The 17,845-nt window shown below is 46.3% G+C and overlaps 2 protein-coding genes across 2 annotated transcripts; one reads left to right on the top strand and one right to left on the bottom strand.

Moving 5' to 3' along the window:
- Window positions 1–1,026: 1,026 nt before the first annotated feature.
- Window positions 1,027–5,067, bottom strand: LOC115319364 (salivary cystatin-L-like). The gene is made up of 3 exons (XM_029979307.3): window positions 4,804–5,067; window positions 2,138–2,245; window positions 1,027–1,222 (listed from the first exon to the last, which is right to left on the bottom strand). The coding sequence occupies exons 1-3, from the start codon at window positions 5,050–5,052 to the stop codon at window positions 1,124–1,126; spliced, it is 456 nt and encodes a 151-aa protein (XP_029835167.3). The 5' UTR covers window positions 5,053–5,067; the 3' UTR covers window positions 1,027–1,123.
- A 9,355-nt stretch (window positions 5,068–14,422) lies between these two features.
- LOC121834835 (salivary cystatin-L2-like) lies at window positions 14,423–17,599 on the top strand. The gene is made up of 3 exons (XM_042288720.1): window positions 14,423–14,632; window positions 15,833–15,940; window positions 16,935–17,599. Exons 1-3 carry the CDS (start codon window positions 14,438–14,440, stop codon window positions 17,043–17,045), a joined length of 414 nt encoding a protein of 137 aa, XP_042144654.1. The 5' UTR covers window positions 14,423–14,437; the 3' UTR covers window positions 17,046–17,599.
- The last annotated feature ends 246 nt before the right edge of the window (window positions 17,600–17,845 follow it).

The following is a 17,845-nucleotide window of genomic DNA, read 5'->3' as shown; positions in this document are numbered from 1 at the left end:
CTGCCGCTTTTTCTGCTACAGACTGTTACAGACAACGTCGGCTTTGCTCGATGGGACAGTTAATGCTTTCGCAATAAAACACACCAAAAGATGCATGGCACATCCTTTGAAGACAGCGCATCATATTCGACAAGTTCGACATAACTATCAGTTAGTCCTGGCACTGTCTGATGATGCACGCTGTTCACAGTTTCAGTGTTGAACCTGCGCTCACTGATGATTGGCGCCGAGGACACAAATTGTGTGTGTGACAACACTGACGGCAGCGCGATCGGTGAACCTTGTAATTAAAATGAAATAAGTCTTTTATCCATGCATAACGCAGGAAGCGTCAAAGAGCAGTGGTTTTTGGACCAGACGCAATGAAAGTCCAATATTCCAAAATGCAGCATAGAGAAAAATATTAAAAAAATATCGCAGGCTCCCGTGTTATGTGAGATTTCCCTTGATTCGGCATCACAGCATGGAAAGAACATACGGCTATCCGTGGTGTTCAAAATTAACTTTTCTGACGCCATGCCCCGAGAGAAGAACGCCGGGCGATATTCGTTTTTATTTCGCGGTACATTCGCCCCTTAAAAATGGGCCTTTAAATTAACCTTTAAATGTCTGAACCTGGCCCCATTCATTATTAGAGAGCTAAGAATTATATTCTTTTATTGATTTTATCTAAAATATTTTGTATTATAAAGAGAAATCAAACTGTTGTGTGTATGTTTGTACAGCCGGAAGTTAGTCTGCCTCAGTGGGCGTCTGGTGCCTCAGCTTTAGATGAGTAATTTAGCCAGTGCAGTACAACCACTAGCCTGGGGTTTTTAACGTGCACCCCGCAGTATAGTGATGCACGACCGCACGCCGGTACGGTGCTCATTCAGATTGAAACGATCAGGGGCGGGGATCGAGCCCAGGATCCCTGGGTTTTACAGCGCGAACTTTTGCTCCTCGTGGTCCGAGCTGGTGTGCTTTTGCCCACTCGGCCACCGATCCCCCCAATACGTAGAGAGAAGTGTACAAAAATGCTGACGCTGTAGTTTCATTATTGATTTATTTATTCGCCGTTCTTCCTGTAAAATAAAGTAGAGCCTCCCATTTGGTTCGAAACAGGTGGCAGCCTTTCAGACCTTTAAGAGTTGTTGACAGGTTCGCCGCAGCTGTAGTACTTGATACTTTTTGTGTGCTCCCAGGGAATGTAGTTGACGACGGCGGTGCAGATCATGTGGGGCTGTAGAAAGACCAAGTTATCAACCAAAGAAAATAAAGACACTTTCAAAAATTATACTAATTCTTATGGTCGATCTGAAAATCCTTCGAAGTGGCGCGCGCAAAAAATAAACACCAATAAGCTGCAGCGAGTCTATTATACTCTCCTCCAAGGGACTGTATACAATTGGAATATTGCCGTTATTGTGGTGTCTTTTGCGCACGCCACTTCGCAGTATTTTCAGTTCGACCGTAAGCGAGCGTTATTCTTGAAGGCGTCTATTGGCGACGTGCGTTATTGAAAGCGTCGATGTGGTTGGCTTTCTACGATTGGCCGAATGCTGACTATGACGCCGGCAAAGGCTTTGTCGTAGACAGAAATATGCGAAATGCAAGAACTTCCTTTTTCACGGTATTGGCAGTGTTGCTTTCAGAGCGCAATGATTTCCAGCTTCCACCATGCTCATTACAAACACCATCAAACTTGTTGCTCGGGAGGTAATGACGTAACAAAAGGAAACTGAAAGAGGGCGCCACCAAAACATGTTTTGGAGGCGCCCTCCTATGGTTCCCCCATCGCAAAGCGCGCGCGCGCGCACGCGCGCACACACACACACACACACACACACACACACACACACACACACACACGCACACAAACACACACACACGCACGCACACGCCAAAACGCACACTAATTGTTGGTTTTAAATGCAAAAATGTTGAGTCCGAAAGTATTTGGGCCAAAAAGGCGCGATGACTTTAATGGAAAGCAGAATGTCTTCAAAGTGGCCGCGATACCGACGCTGCTCAATTACAAACACCATACAAGGAAGCAACGGGGGAACAATGCCTCCTTAGCACACGTGAAACCTTCAAGCTCGCCCGCGGCTTCGGAAGCGACGAACACGGGGGTGCTGGGCTGCTGCATACTCACAGCGTCCACTTTGGGGTGGCAGCGTGTTCTGCTGTACCAGTCCTTCCCGACCACGCAGGTGGATTCGGTTACCATCATCTTGAACTTGTAGTCGACACCCGCAATCACCTGCATTCACGTCGGAAAACATTCTAGATGACCTTCACAAGTTCGTCTTCCCCTTGAGCATCTCGCTCGTTTACCCTCTGCTCATCTTGGTTTTAAAAGCGCACAAAAGACGAGGACAGAGTAAGAAACACAAACGACGGACGAGCGCTCACTCGCAACTGACAGGTTTTATTGGAACCTCATGAAAAACAAAACCTATCAGTTGCGAGTGAGCGCTTGTCCGTCGTTTGTGTCTCTTACTCTGTCCTCGTCTTTTGTGCGCTTTTAAAACCAAGATGAATAACCACCAACTAGCCCAACTTACCACCCTACTACCCTCTGCTCACACGCTTTTGTTTGCCTCAGGCCATAGCCCCTCCTATACTCACAAAGCCTGGCAGTTCGACGACGGTCACAGATTTGGAGCGCGAGGATCTGGTAGCGCAGAGCTTCAAAGAGCCAGTTCTCCGGAAACCTGGACGTCAGCGCGCAGCTTTTGCAGCGGCGAGGCCCCGAAACACACTGGTTCGCTCAGGAGAAGTGTGTTTCGGCGACTCGCCGCAGCGGGGTGCCCGTCACGTGGCTCTCCTCTCATCTGTTGACTGCCGCGCTACCTTTTCAATTTCAGTGACCGCTTCTCGTGGCGATCTGCCAGGCTTTGTCAGTATATAGCAGGCCATGGCTCCAGTCAAGGCAGTCTCAAGGCTAGCCACTCGCACTTTTACAGCCTTTGCTCTTAGTTCATGCTAAGGTATAGTATAATCGAGTGATTTTACAAATATAAATTGACTGTAACAACACAATACACTACGATTATAATGCAATTAAATGCAAAGGTGCAAGCTAGCTGAACAAGAATGACGAAGATAATAGTTGGTAGAGCGCTCCACCTGTAATAAGGAGGTCCCAGGTTCGATACCCGGACCACGCGGACATTTTTGGTCGCGCACCAGTCACCTAGCTGTGTTTGAAGATTTGTGTTTGTCCTTTGTCCCTCTTGTTCCCCTTCTCCAAGGATTATTTTCGACACAACACTACAGAGTTCTTCCTGTATAACGTTCACTAGATGCACAGAGTCAAAGGACCTCTCAAAGCTTCTGGCTTTGTGTAATCCGAAAAATTACGAGAGATTTTTTTTCTTCAAGTCCTACCATTTTTACGGTGTTGACAGCCCAGGTTACAACCGATTTCTTGTGCATGCGTGACGTAGGCAGCGGTGCCAACGTATTCGGCATTTACAGATTAATTTCAGATTCTGCCACGTGTGTTTTGGGTGATACCAGCGACTTGCACGACCAAAAGCACCGTTGTGGTCGGTTTTTCACAATAGACCTATTGCTATATTACCCAAGCATCAAGGGGAATGCAGGGAATGGTGTTCCACGCGCCGCACGTGCGGGGCTCACCGATAGTAACTTTTCCAAAGCAAATACCTAAAACAAATGGCATCTTGCACGCGGGTCCGTCAACGCTTTATTTTGGTTATTTACTTCGAATATTTTATACGGGGAAGGTGTGCGCGTGTGGCGCGTGGAACACCAATCCCTGCATTCTACTTGATGCTTGGGTAATATAGCAAATTAATGGTCTATTGGTCATACCACGGACATAAGAGCATCGCCAGTCTGTAAACGTCGACGGTGTCAGTTTCAGAACGCGATGGTTTCTAATTTCCACTGTGCCGTTTAAACACACCACCGAACTTGTCGTCGCAACTGATGGTAAGTAACTAGGGTCACATTTCGTTACGTCACAGTGAGGCAAATCCTGGTCATGACGTCACGGATCTCAACAACGAAAATTCGCCGAACGCTCTATTAACAAATGGAGCGGCTAAAAATTCTAAATTCCGATTTGTGCCAATTTAAATATTTGGGATGCTCACTGGGCGAACCGCATGAGATCGTGACAGGCGCTAATTTTTTAGTTGGTACGAGATACATGCCATCTTCTGTTTTTAGGCACTCGTTATGCGTAAACAAATATGGATTGTTAGTGTTTTCTAAACCGAGTCAGGTTGTTATTTGCTTTTAGAAATTCCCTCTTTCCCTACACCATCAGCGACTTCTAGAAGACGATGTTTGATATCTCCTGCTGCTCGCTCGAATTTTTTCGTTAATTTTTTTTTCCCTTACGAGGCATCTATAAAACCATAAAATGAAATATTTATGTTTTTTTTTCTTCTTAGCTGAGTAGACAGCAGAAGGCAACGTCATTTTTTTGTAAGGTTGACTGTCATATGAATTTTTTATTCTCATGCGTTTGTGTCCCTGTAGCCTTCTGCTGAGAATCGTTTTGCTTGCTCCGTTGCATTTTGTTTCAGCAGTTTGGACGACCTGTTTCAGAAAATTAAGTTACCTAATTGTATCGTGTTTCTGTTCTTCAAGTTTGTGTTGTTTCTGGACCCTGACGGCGGTGTCGCTGCTGTCGCACGGCGCATAAACAAACGCGAGTCTGGTCTACAAACGCGCAGTGCCCGGTGGGGACCAACGCTGACTTTTTCGTAGACAGTCTTTCTTATCATAGTCCCCGCTGATTATATTTTACAATAAAAAAAGGAATAAGAAATAAGCGGTTACTTGTGACTCGACGCTCAAGAGCTTGAGGAGCGTGTCGTAGTTGGTCCTGCCCTCGACTTGGGAAGAGATGGCGAAGTGTGCCCACTCCTTGTAGCGGGGGTCTACGTCCGGGTGGTGCCTCCTCCAGATCCCGGGAAAGGCCGTGGAGAGCGAAACGACGACCGAACAAACAAGGGCTGCATTCAGGAGACTCATCTCGGGTTCTGTCGGATGTCGAGCGATACAGTAGCGGTACTTGTTGGGCTCCATTTTATAGACATTTTGCCTATGCACCTGCAGTGCGTAATCCTTTCGGGAGATATGATAAAGCAGGATAGTTTTGCCACGCTCTTGCAACTATTGATAACTCTGTCACGGGTGATGGTTCGAGTATGGGCCGCTTTTTGAGGTTGCAGGCATCTTTCATCCCAGACAATGCACTGGTCGATACGCCCATTGGAAGGGAATTGTTTTAATTGCACTCGTCCCCAGTCATGCGCTTCTGCAATCTCTAGAAAGGAATGACGATGATCGGAATATTGCTCTTCAGTTTCACTGAAAATTGCAAATATAACTGCACGTTTTTCCATCTTTCTAGGAAAAGAATTAAGAGGCTTTTGATACTTGCTCTTAGTCAACTATAACGATTCTGGACGCCGTTTTAAGTGAGATTGGCCTCCTAGAAACATCATGCCGACTTAAATACTTTTATAATAAAGAGCAATCTTGCTGTGATAGATTTTTTTCCGGGTCCCATGAAGCAACATTACCGGTTGCCATTTCTGGGGCCATAATCGTGGGATTGAATCAGAGATCTCAACGAACACTGAGGCAGTACACGTTTTCGGGACGAGCGAAGCTGAATTCACGCCGAACACCGACGCACATCTCGTGTTAAAGTTAAATACATAATCATAATACGTGCACAAACAATGGCGAACGCCGAGAGTCCGCGCAGCAGCTGCTAGACGGCGTGCACTTTTAAAAAAAAGGTCTATTCCGCTCAGAGTTTACCTTGAAGATAAGAAAGCTTGCGCTAGTCACAGTCTTCATAAACATTTGCTGAAACATTGTGTTCATGGTGAAGAAATATTTTCAGTAATTTTGCTAGACAGTAAGCTTTATGTCTTGCGGCACACAACGCGGTATCCAATAAAAGATGACGACGAGTACTCTCGCGCCAGACCGAGTTGTGGCTGCGTTGCCAGCCGAACGCATTTTAAGTTCTGTCTCCCATAATCCATAATTTCATTATTGTCGAGACCCGCTGAAGTTTCACTCGAGAGTTCGTCAGAAAGGAGAGTCTGTGAGCGACTTCATTACGTCACTTCGGAAGTAAGCAAACTTCTGCGACTTGAACACTGTCCTCAACGACATGCTTCAAGATCGGCTAGCCTGCGGAATCAGTAATAATATCATGCAGACCTGCCTTTTAGAGGATATAGAACTACAAAACTGACTTTAGAAAAAGCGATCAAGGTTGTCCCGCCATAGAAGCTGCGACAAAAGACTTCCAAGAAATTACGAGTCAGACTGGAATGACATCGGCTGTCGAGACCAACCGCCTGTCAGCGCAGGCTTCCTAGTCACGATGCTTCCACTGCAAGAAACCACATAGTTCAACCGCTTGTCGTTATGCTAATATGACATGCCAGAACTGCAAGCAAAACTTTGAGAACATGATAGCGCTGCAAGACAGGAACGAGACAACACAATGCGCATTATGTTGTCTCATTCTTACTCTTGTCTCTGTCTTGAAGCTCTACCATGTTCTCAAAGTTTCAATAGCAAATCGCCCAAAACTCCACATTGCAAAAAAAAAAAAAAAAAAAATAAATAAATTGGCCACTTGACTGCGATCTATACCGCAAGTCCATGGGACGAGCCGAGGTGCGTCAACAGAGGCAGGAAAGCCATGCCTCTGCTTCACCAGGGATTCACCAGGGCGCAGGCCAATGAAAGCTGCATTGGCCGTTACAGTTCGTAGCCTGGACGACCCCGACGATCAAGACGGCGAAGATGACCAGCCGACATACAAAATGTGGCATTTCAAGGCGACACATGTGCCACAAATTATTTTAACTTTCATTGCTCAAGGCAAATCCATCGACATGGAGATGGAAGTTGGGGCCGGCGTCTCCGTAATGGAGGAAAGACACTCCTGAGCGACATTTCCAGAAGTGCAGGTTGCTCCTTCCTTTATAAGTTGTGAGTGGACCCTCTCCGATTTTACTAGGGCGAAACTAGATTCATGCGCTGGGAATTCCAGTTGCTGACATTGTCAACATCCACAACACCACGGTGAAGGGTCTTCTTCGCAAGTTCTCAGATGTATTCTACAAGGCAGTGCGGGTTCTCAAGAACGTGGAAGCCAATATTTGCGCCCCAGATGGGTCACAACTACAAACCGTGGCCAGCTAGCTGCCTTTGCACTGCAAGATCTGGTGACCCAAAAGGTGAAACGACTTGAGCGGGAAGGAATTATGCAGCAAATGAAGACGTCCGACAGGGCGGCACCGATTGTATTGGTACTCAAGAAAGAAGGTCGGGTGGGAATTTGTGGAGATTTCAAAGTTTTCGTTAACGCAGCGGCTCGTGTAGAGTCATATCAATATTACGTACAACACAAGGCCTGCGCGTTTCCCCCTCTAAACGTCATCACTAGTAGATCCTCTCAGTGCCCCCTAGCTAGCCCGAATGTGCTACATCGTCTGCTCCATCGTCTGCTCCATCGTCTGCAACATCGTCTGCTCCATAGACTGCTTTAGTGCTTTGCGTAGCAGATGATGAAACATATGCTCACGCCGAGTGTCTGTTGCTATAACATACGATGAAGTTAGACGCTCACATGGAGCGTCAAATGCATGAGTGAAAATGCCTTACTGATGTGCGAAGGGCTGCAAAACTTTCGCTAGACGCTGGACGCTGGCACTGGACGCAGTCAGTCAGTCCGAGCTTTGAGAGTAACGAAATCAAAGGAAGTGTTCCTGACTTAGTGGCTTGGTATGACACCTTTGTTAAAGGGGAAGGGGAGGGGGGCAGAGGATATAGAGAGAAAAAGAAGTGGTGTCTTTGCAGAGTCGCACCGCCAACTCGCGCCGCCGCGCAACGCCAAGCCGCCCGAAGGCGCCCATCCCAGCCGAGCGAAGCGGCCGGTGAAGTGGTCGGGGGAAGGGTCTAATCCTTCACAGTTAGTCGAGCTATGATCTTGTGTCTGTCTTCTTAGTAGGCCGTTAAGAAATACAGCAGTCCCACGGTATAAGATACACTTTTTAGGTGAGGACACGGCGGTGCTGATTGCGCGGCGCGAGGAATAAGATACCGTTCGTTCAACGGGCATCCGAAAGACTGCATCATTCTGCGGCCACCGTGCCCGCGGCTGACAGTGTCGCCGGCGGCCGAACGGCGAAACTGTGTGAGAGCGAAAAAAATTATCTCGTTGCCTTAACACCCCGGTACACCGTGGTCTTTCTGCACGTGGGGCAATCTCGCTGGAGCTCTGCGCGTGTGGAGCATGAGGCGGCACGTGCCGTCTTGTGCACTGCTGCCTGCCTCCTGCGTCTCACACCGTGCCCACGGTCGACGAGTCACCTGCCGGCGCCGCTTTAAAACACAGTGAGAGAGAGAAAGGGAGAAAGTGAAAAGCGAACTTCATCGGCACGTTCTGAGGACCGCGCTGTCCTCACCTAGTATTATCTTGCACCGTGACCAGTCCCAAGCACCACCAAGCAGCCCTTCTGCACAAACCTAATATTAAGCCGAATCAGAAAAAGGAGTCGGAAATTTCCCCTAAGTCTTGCGCCGCGATCAAAATGTGGATCGTAGCAATTTGTCAGCGGGCGGCCCGCGCGCCCAAGCTGGTCAAAGCGCGCGAGCCGTCCCGTAACGCACGGCCTTCCTTGTTCAGGGAGGCCGGTGCTCCGATGACTGAAGATTTATGAGGGCGCTATTTATACTCCGTTCACTTTTGAGCAGAGAATGCAGCCAATGCCACAAGCACGAGAGCTTGAGGTCGCTGCTTTGAAGCATTTTTCCTCAGGAGCTCTCACGCTAGAAATGCACGTCTCAAAACAAGGAGCGAGTCCTAGCTCGCGCCTTTAACATTTACTGCAGTCTCAACTACGGTATATAGACGCTTTGCAGCAGCTGTGCATGGGCGCCAACATAACCGACTTCAGATCTTGTTTCCTCTTATTACATTTACTTCACTTCATCGTTACCATAGCGGGGCAGGTTATTGCCATTTTAGTTTCTACAGTGTCCTTCTCCACAGCATTGACCTTTCTGGAGGCTTGTCAACGCCCGCTTTAGTGGCTCGGCATCTGGGAAAGACAAGAGAAGGGCAGCAGTGGCGGCTGTAATTTGGCGCGTGTGTAAAGTGTCTTTATATACGAAACGTATTTATTATATGTACAAAGGGGATTCGTCACATCCTCTTGAGTAGCATCTCAACTTCTGCTCAGAACGAGCTGACATTAATAGGCTACCAGGACCGGCAATCTTGATGGTGTCGCGTGCACGTTGCAAATGAACTGTGGAAGCTCGCTATACTCTGTTTCTTGTGTTGTACCGCATGAAAGGCTACAAGCGTGAGCTCCTTGCTCTAGGGCACATCTCGGCAAAACAAGCACTCTTGCACCAAGGTCAGCTGGCAACGCTATGGGCTCAGGCTTCTAGCCTTCGCAGAGGTACAACATAAGGTGAAACGGAGTATATCAGCTCGCGCTCGGCAGTTGTGCACACAGCTGTGGCCGCCAATGAATGGGACGTAGTTGTGACTCGGCCCATACATTCGTGAATCTTCAGCCTATTTGCCGCTTGGGGCGGGTCGGGGATCTACTAACCAAACATCATGCACAGACCTTGTCTTCTAGGTGGTATTGGTCATATCCGATTCCGAGAGTCGAAGAGCTGTGAATGAAGCTGTCCGGAGACGTCAAGTTCAGCATACTTGATCTCAATGATGCATACCAGCAGGTTATCCTATTTCCAGCCTCAAGAAAGCATGTAACAGTCAACACACATAAATGAATGTTTGAACACACCAGGCTACCATTTGGTGTATCATCGGGGTCTGCGATTTCCTAGCCAAAAATCACAGGAAGACATTTAAGACTGTTTACGTGTAGGAACGCGAATGCATTATAGTCCCGCGGGTGAAATGGTTTTGAGTGATGCTTCTACGCGTATTAAAATTTAGGACGACGTATACGACGACGTCAGGGACGACGTCCTAGAGATCGACGCCTGTACGGCGTCAAGGTCGATCTCTAAGACGACATCGAGGACGACGTCAAAGACGACGGCTAGGACGGTGGCTAGGACGACTTCTAGGACGACTTCTAGGACGACCTCTAGGACCTCCTTAAGGGCGAGGTGTACGACGACGTCGAGAAAGACGCATGGAGGACGTCTAGGACGACTTCTAGGGCGACGTCAGGAAAGAAGTCTAGGGCGACTTGTAGGACGATCTCTGGGACGATCTCAAGGTCGACGTCTAGGACGGCATCGAGAACGGCGTCAAGGACGACGCCTAGAGGACGACGTCGTTTTTGAGCATACAATTGAGCTGCGCGTGCACCGGATGACATATTTTTATGGCCATCGTTCGGGCACAACGCAGCCGCCTCTTCGCGAAATGGAACAAGTAAGGCTTTCGCCTTAAACTTGAAAATCTCTTTTGCGACCTAAAACACGTGATCGTCTACTTTGAGGACATCTTGATAATGGGGATGGATGACTTGGACCACACTAAAAACCTCGAAAGGGTACTTCAACGACTGAGCGAATCAGTCCTGAATTTGAGGTTTGAAAATTATGAGTTCTTATTTTAAAAACTAGAGTACTTAGGGCACTTGATCAACCACAGCGGTCTTCACCCTTCCCAGAATAAGGTAGAAGCAATTGTAAAGACACCAAGCATACAAGACACTAAAGAGCAGCAGAGCTTCTTGGACCTTATCAATTTTTATAGAAGATTTCTGCCCAACCTTTCAAGCGTCCTGGAGCCTTTGCATCGTTTGCTTGGAAAAGGTGCGTGCTGAAATCGGTCGAAAAAGCAAAAGGCTTCTTTCCAGCGCAGGAAGAAACTACTGACTTCTGTTGGTGTCCTCCTGCATTACGACTTCAAAAAGTACCTCGTATTCAGTTCCGATGTTCCACCGTACGGGTTTGTAGATGTGCTGGCACACAGGGATTCAACGGGAGAGGAGAAGCCCATTGCATTCGCATCACGTCGGTTAATGGTGGCTGAACAAAACTATTGCCACCTTGGCAAATATGCCCTAGCCCTGATGTTTGGAATAATTAAATTTCATCAATACTTATAGAGTAGACACTTTGAGGCAGTCACAGACCACAAGCCACTCTTGGGTCTGATAGGGGCTGACAAAGGAATTCCCCTGCAGTGCTCAACAAGAATCCAAAGGGGAGCATTGAAACATGCAAGCTACAACTAAGACAGCCTACCGTCCCGAAAAGAGCCTGGGCCATGAAGATGCATTGACTTGACTGCCACTGTCAACCAGAAAATTTACAGTGCCCAAAACTGCAGATGTTTTCATGCTAGAACATGACTACAAAGGTCTTTCTCCTGAAGTTGTCGCAAAAGTTACGGATCGAGATCCCGTCTTGTCAAAAGAACGGGAAATGCTATGGGCCCCAGAATGGCAGCCCTACTCAACCAAGACGCAAGAGCTCAGCGTGCAGGTCAGCTGCGCGCTATGGGTTCCGAGAATGGTCGTTCCGAGTCCACTGACAGGAAGCGTGCTAGATCTTCGTCATGATCAGACACCCGGGAATCGTTAAAACGAAAATGGTCTTAAGAAGTCACGTTTGGTGACCTGGGATCAACGTAGACATCAACCTAAAGGTTGATATCTGCTCGGTGTGCCAAGAAAACCAGCGAGCGCCGCAACCAATGCCAGCAACACAGTGGCCATTTCCAGAAAATTCGTGGTTGCACCTTCAAGCCGATTTTCGAAGGCCATTTCAAGGACAATATTTTTTGTTCCGCGTGGATGCCTATTCGAAGTGGCTGGAGGTGATGGTCGTTTCGTCACATTCAGCGGAGGCAGCAGTGAATTGGCTGCGAACAGTATTTGCAACGCATAGGTTGCCTGACCTGGTTGTCAGTGACAAGGGGTCAGCATTCACAAGTTTCTTATTCTCGAAATTCCTGAAGAGGAACGGCATTCGGGGAATAAGAATTCCACCTTACCACCCTGAATCTAATGGTGCCGCAGAAAGAGCTGTCCAGACAATTAAGAAAACGTTCAAGAAGGCTTCGGTGGTAGACTTCCAGACAAAGATTTCACGTGCCCCCTGCAGTACCGCACAACGCATAATAAAATTACTGGACCCACACCTGCCTTGATCCTTATGAGACGGAGACTGAAGGCTGCAGGGAACTTACTGCATCCTGACGTCCGTTCTAAGGTTCTACTCGGACAGCTACAACAGAAAGAACCATAAGATCGCGGAGGTCAACGACAGCCGCCAGTTAAACCCGGAGAACAAGTTTTGGCAAATAACTTCCGATCGGGATCCTGACTGGGATCTTTATCGCAGGTTGTTCTGGAAAGTGGAACCACTTGGCATCGCCAAGTAAAGCAACTTCGAAAACGAGTCAGTCTCATTGCTTTCAAGGACACGGCCACAAACATTCCACCAGAATTTGCTACATCGGAGATTCCGTCGCCCGGAACCTGGAGCACCAGTATTCCGACGACGCCCATCGCCCGAGTTCCAGGTAGAGCTGACCAGCCCCAACTAAAGTGTCAACCTTCCTTTTGGAGCGTCGAGGGAGCCAGTGGTGATTCTGTGTTATGTATTGCGGCACACACCGTTCTCCAAGAAAAGACGACGAGCACGCTCCCGCCAGATCGAGCTGTGGCTGCGCTGTCAGCCGAAAGCACTCTCAGCAACTATTACGTCAAAATGTATACTCCGGAATTCAAATAAAGATGACCTTGGGAAAATAAGAAAGTTTGTTGGACGTTAGGTTGCTTACATTATTGTGTTCTTAATTTGTGACGTTCTGGGAATCTGAAGACGTTTCGTTAGCTCGTTCTTCCCTTCTCAGACGCACCATTCTCCTGTCGTTTTCCTATTAAACAACGAACACTACTTTTTTTCTGAAAAAACACCAGAGACAATTAAAAAAAAAAGGGGGACAAACAATACACCGTCTCCAGGGTTTATCAGTATGATCACCCACAAGTTCGCCTGTCCCATCTCCATTATTTCTGCGTGTTTAGACGGTGTTGTGTTTTGTTATTTTTTTACTCCTCTTTACCAGGGATTATCTTTAATCTTTAATTGCCACTGAGCGGTACAATAACATCGAACCTTCGTTATCAGAGATACAATTGGAGGCACATGAGCTTCTAATTTCCTCCGTCCATGAAATGATACACTCGAGTGCGGAAATATATAAGAAATTATGGCATTGTTTCGTTTGCTTGCCAGTTCTATTTCTAAACCTGGCTTCTTTTGTTTGTCGATAACACAAGACCTTGCCCCTTTCTGTGGGACGTTCCTTCGAATTAAATTAAAACGACAACTGCGTAAAATTTGTTTAAATTCTGAGTGCGGTTCTTTATTATCTCAAAATATAAAAAACCAAGCATCATCTCTGAATGTGTGCAACCAAGTCGATCCGTTCATAAATAAGAAAATTCCGACGAAGTAATTTTAAAAATATTGGCGATTGAGCACGCGAGCTAGTTAGCGACCATTCTGGAAAAAAAAACAAAAAAAAAAACACGAAAAACCCGGACACGAAGGAAAATAAAAAAAATGGAACAATCACAACCGCGTCTCAGACAGTACCTGCTATTTGGCGGTTAATAAATGTGGAAAATTTCGAAACTTCTAAATGACAATTTGGTACATTCCTACACACGAAAAGGATGATGAGGACTTTCATGTTCACTTCATTTATATCTATATTCGAAAGCATATGTACCTAGAAATTCGGACGCTAATAATTTCTCACTGAAACCTTTTTTTTTTTTTTTTTAGCTATTTCATTGTTCACGCGCCAGGCCCGACAACCATTTTGTAATATTTTTGTTTCAATTTCGTATTTCACAAGTGAACCATGATGACGCCTCAAAAGGCGAACCCTCCAGGTGAATGTTCGAGGAACGCGCGCAGTGCTCAACAAAGGCATCGCGTTTACTGTTATGGCTAGCTGGTGCGGAGATATTTACTCTCCGTAGAAATTACAATCACCCTGCGATCGCCATTGGCTTCCAGTATTTCTCGTTGCAAGACGTGTTATTGATACAGGCTCTGTCTCCAAGCAAGCCCGCCTTTTGCAACGCCGGGTGTGCAGGGGCGTGCGCAGACAACAGATTCGCGTGGGAGGAAGCGTCTGGACATGTGCCGGGCCCACGGCGGTGCCACCTCTTCATGTATAGAGAGGCTGTCAACAATTTCTGGATGTATTGTTATGAATTCTGATATTTTCCTGCAATCAAGTGTTTTTTTTTGTTTGTTTTTGTGGACGGGCGAATTTAGATTATCACGTGCCTCTACTTTATCACCGATAACGAAGGCTGGATGCCGTTGCCTCGCTGGATGTCAATTGAAGGCAGTATAAATAGGCTCCAAGAAGTGCCAGAGCTTCACCGTTCGACACCGGATCGAGATGAGTATCGTGAAGGCAGCGCTCCTTGTCCTCGGCGTCGTTTGTGTCTCCACGGCCTTTCCCGGGGTCTGGAGGAGACACCATCCGGACGTTGACCCCCGCTACAGGGAGTGGGCCCACTTCGCCATCTCTTCCCAAGTCGAGAACAAGACCAACTACGACACGCTCATGACGCTCATCAGCGTCGAGTCTCAGGTATAATGTGTACACAAGATGTTGGCAGTTTCGGGGCCTTGTCTATAGACCAACATAAAGCGGTTCTGAAGCAGACTCGTAATCGATTACTTTTGGAGTAATTTTATAATCATATAAATATAATTATTGGGAAGTGTCGCAAAAGTTGCTACTTTTGAAAGTGCTAAAATTTCTCGAGATCCTTACTATTTGCCAACCCATTTCTACTGTCGTACCTTGATTGTACAAAGGGAGGATATGGCTTACCGAAATTGATGAACTAACTAGATAAGTATTTTGTAGCTAGGAGAGACCCGTCTTCAAGACGACTGTTAATTCTTCGAGTACCGGCCAGTTAATTTTCGTCTCAATACTCAAGTAATTTAATTGGATACCTTTTAATCGAGAGTAATTGTAATCGATTAGTATTTTCGGGTGATGTATACAACACTGCTGGTGTGTAGTCAGGCCCCTGTGGTGTCGCTGCTGTGGGCACGGTGCACCCGCAGACGCTTCACCACAATATGCGCATGCGCAGAGCCCACCCCTGCGAAACGCGGCCTCGTCTGCAAGCAGAGCGTTGGCCTTTAACAGAAACGCGCCTTGCAACAAGAAACACTAAAAGTCACGAGTGATCACGGAACCGGTGGAATTTCTATTTGGGCTCGTATTTTTGTGCCAGCTTACCGTAACAGCAATTGCGATGCCTCTTCATTGAGTATCACGCACGTTTATTAACTATTCATCGTGGGGATTGCATCTTTTGAGGAGTCAACGTGATTCGGTTGTAAAACAGAAAGTCGAAAAAGATATATTATAACATGATTGTCGGGACTGGTTCATGAACAGGGTAATAACTAAGCAATAACTAAAACAGGCTTTCTCTCATTTTAGTTTATCGACGCTTCTAATGTCCTTGATTTTTCCTGGAGTCTGATTTTTTCAATTTGCTGAAGACCTAAACAAAGTGGACGACTTTAAGTTTGTACGATGATACCGAGACTCTTTCTAGAAGAAATGGTTTCAATGGGGATTCACGAGCATATGAGGTTCTAGATTCACGTAAATGGTCCAGCGTAAAAGTATAAATGAAGCGAACACGAGAGCTCTCATCGTCCTTGCCGTGTATATGAATGTACCACTTTGTCATTTCGAGTTTTTCAACTTTCTCGCGTCCAGAAATCTGTCAAATAGTAGGATGTTGTGTTCGTATAATCACAGGTAATTGCGGGTGTGGACTACAAGCTCAAGATGAAGGTTGCCGAATCCTACTGCGTGATTGGAGTGGACTCGTACAGCAGGGAGCGTTGTTACCTCAAGGTTGACGTTGTGAGTATGGACTAGATACATTCATTCTGAAAGCGTTTTATTTCTGCGTTTCTATAAACTATCTATCATAGGTAAGTTGTGCCTCATTGTTAAAATAATTTAAAACTTGCAACTATATTTTCTAATAAAAATGTTTAATACTATACAACGCACGCGTAATGCGCTTGCTGACTCAATGCCATCACACGTTCTGTACCTTTACTCATTACAAGTATAATCAACTACTTGTAATCGATTAATTTTCAAGTAGTTTTCTAATAATTTGATTATATTTATTAACATGTAATTACATAAAAAATATGGTTACTTTTGAAAGTACAAATATTATTTCTAACCGTTCCTATTTTTTTCATTCCCTTTCTAATGGTGCCCTTCGTTTTTTTAGAAGTTTTCCTCCAAAAGCTCCTCGCAACAAAGTCTCCGAGGATAATTGACCGAAACTGTTGGCTTAAGGAGATACGTAGTTTATAATTTCATGACTCTATTCCAATAATAGACAGTACAAAAAGACACGTTTTCAAACCGGCAAAAAAAGTTTTCGTTATTAAAATCTAAAGTAATCGTAAAAGTAACACTTTCGTTTAGAAGCAAAAGCCCATTTCTTGGCTTCTCAAGTAATCTAGGAATCTGATTGAACACTTTTTAACCAACTGTATAATAGTACTTATCATTGATTAGGTTTTTCGAGTAACGCGTACAATACTGCATGTAGGATGGCAAAAAGCAAACCGGACATAAGTAAGTTTTAGTAGATGGTTCCGATAACGATAATGATAACTCCGATGCCGATACCAAATACCAAGACGATTCCCTTGCCGAGGCGCCGGAGCGGTATTGGGTATCGTTATCGGAGTTACCGGAACGATATACGAGCTCTATTTAAACGTATTCTGCGATCAGCTGTCTTCTCCCGCTATGAGCGGAGGTTCCTAATTCTTGTTTCGGCGCACAGTGCTTGGCCTTTCAAGTTGCGACGTCTTTGTCTACTTTCTAGCCTTACATGCTCTGCACAGCCGTGGTCAACTATGTGCCCTGGGAGCACAGAACCAGCCTCAAGTCATACGACTGCAGCGACCGTGTCTACGGTGTCAAGCCAGCTGAATGATTGGCGTGAACCAATGCAGAGAGCAAGTCGTCTGCTTCTTGCTCAGGAATTGCGTTGACGTCAGAGTGACGCCAAACTCTGATTGGCTTTGATTGAAAGGATAGTGGGTAGACCTTAACGCTAGATGCCTCGAGGTGTACCCACTATTTCTTTGTTTCAATCAGCCAATAAGAGCTTGGTGTCATTCTGACGTCACCACAACCCGTGTGCAAGAAGCAGACGAACTTGTCCTCCGCACAACACCTAGAAGACGAGGTCCGCTCCCTTTACACCCCGAAACGTCACCACTGGTGGATCTTCGCAGCACCGATTAGTTTGCGTCAGCATCAACACAAGCGTCTCTTGCAGCGTCTCACAAAGAACGCGACGCTACAAGGCGGCGACGCAAAGTCGAGTTTTAGCGTGTTTGTCGCTTGGGGCGAGTCGGGGATCTATTAATGATGACATCATTGGCAGGCCTCGTCTTCGAAGTGGTATGGCGTGCACGCTTTCATTTGTTATCTCTATATTGGAGACACCAAGGAAAGTCAATAAAATGTCCTTTTTGAAAAGAATGTAAACGGTTGACGCTTTTTTTTTTACCAAGCTTGTGGTTGCTCTCATAGCTTATAGCGACCTATAGTTTTCACATTATTTGGTTGCACTCCACGCAAGGTGAGCTCAGAAGTATTTGTTCTTTAGTACTCACGATGTGTTTTAATGGGAGCTTCCAGGTGTGGAGAAAACCCGCGATTGCACACTGGTTGAGCGATGATTTCTCCAAAAACAACATGGCTGAAAAATTATATTTCATCCCGCGG

The sequence above is a fragment of the Ixodes scapularis genome, unplaced genomic scaffold, assembly GCF_016920785.2.
Source record: "Ixodes scapularis isolate PalLabHiFi unplaced genomic scaffold, ASM1692078v2 PGA_scaffold10__122_contigs__length_95168666, whole genome shotgun sequence".
NCBI classification, from domain to species: Eukaryota; Metazoa; Arthropoda; class Arachnida; order Ixodida; family Ixodidae; genus Ixodes; species Ixodes scapularis.
This window is presented reverse-complemented; position numbering and strand designations above follow the sequence as displayed.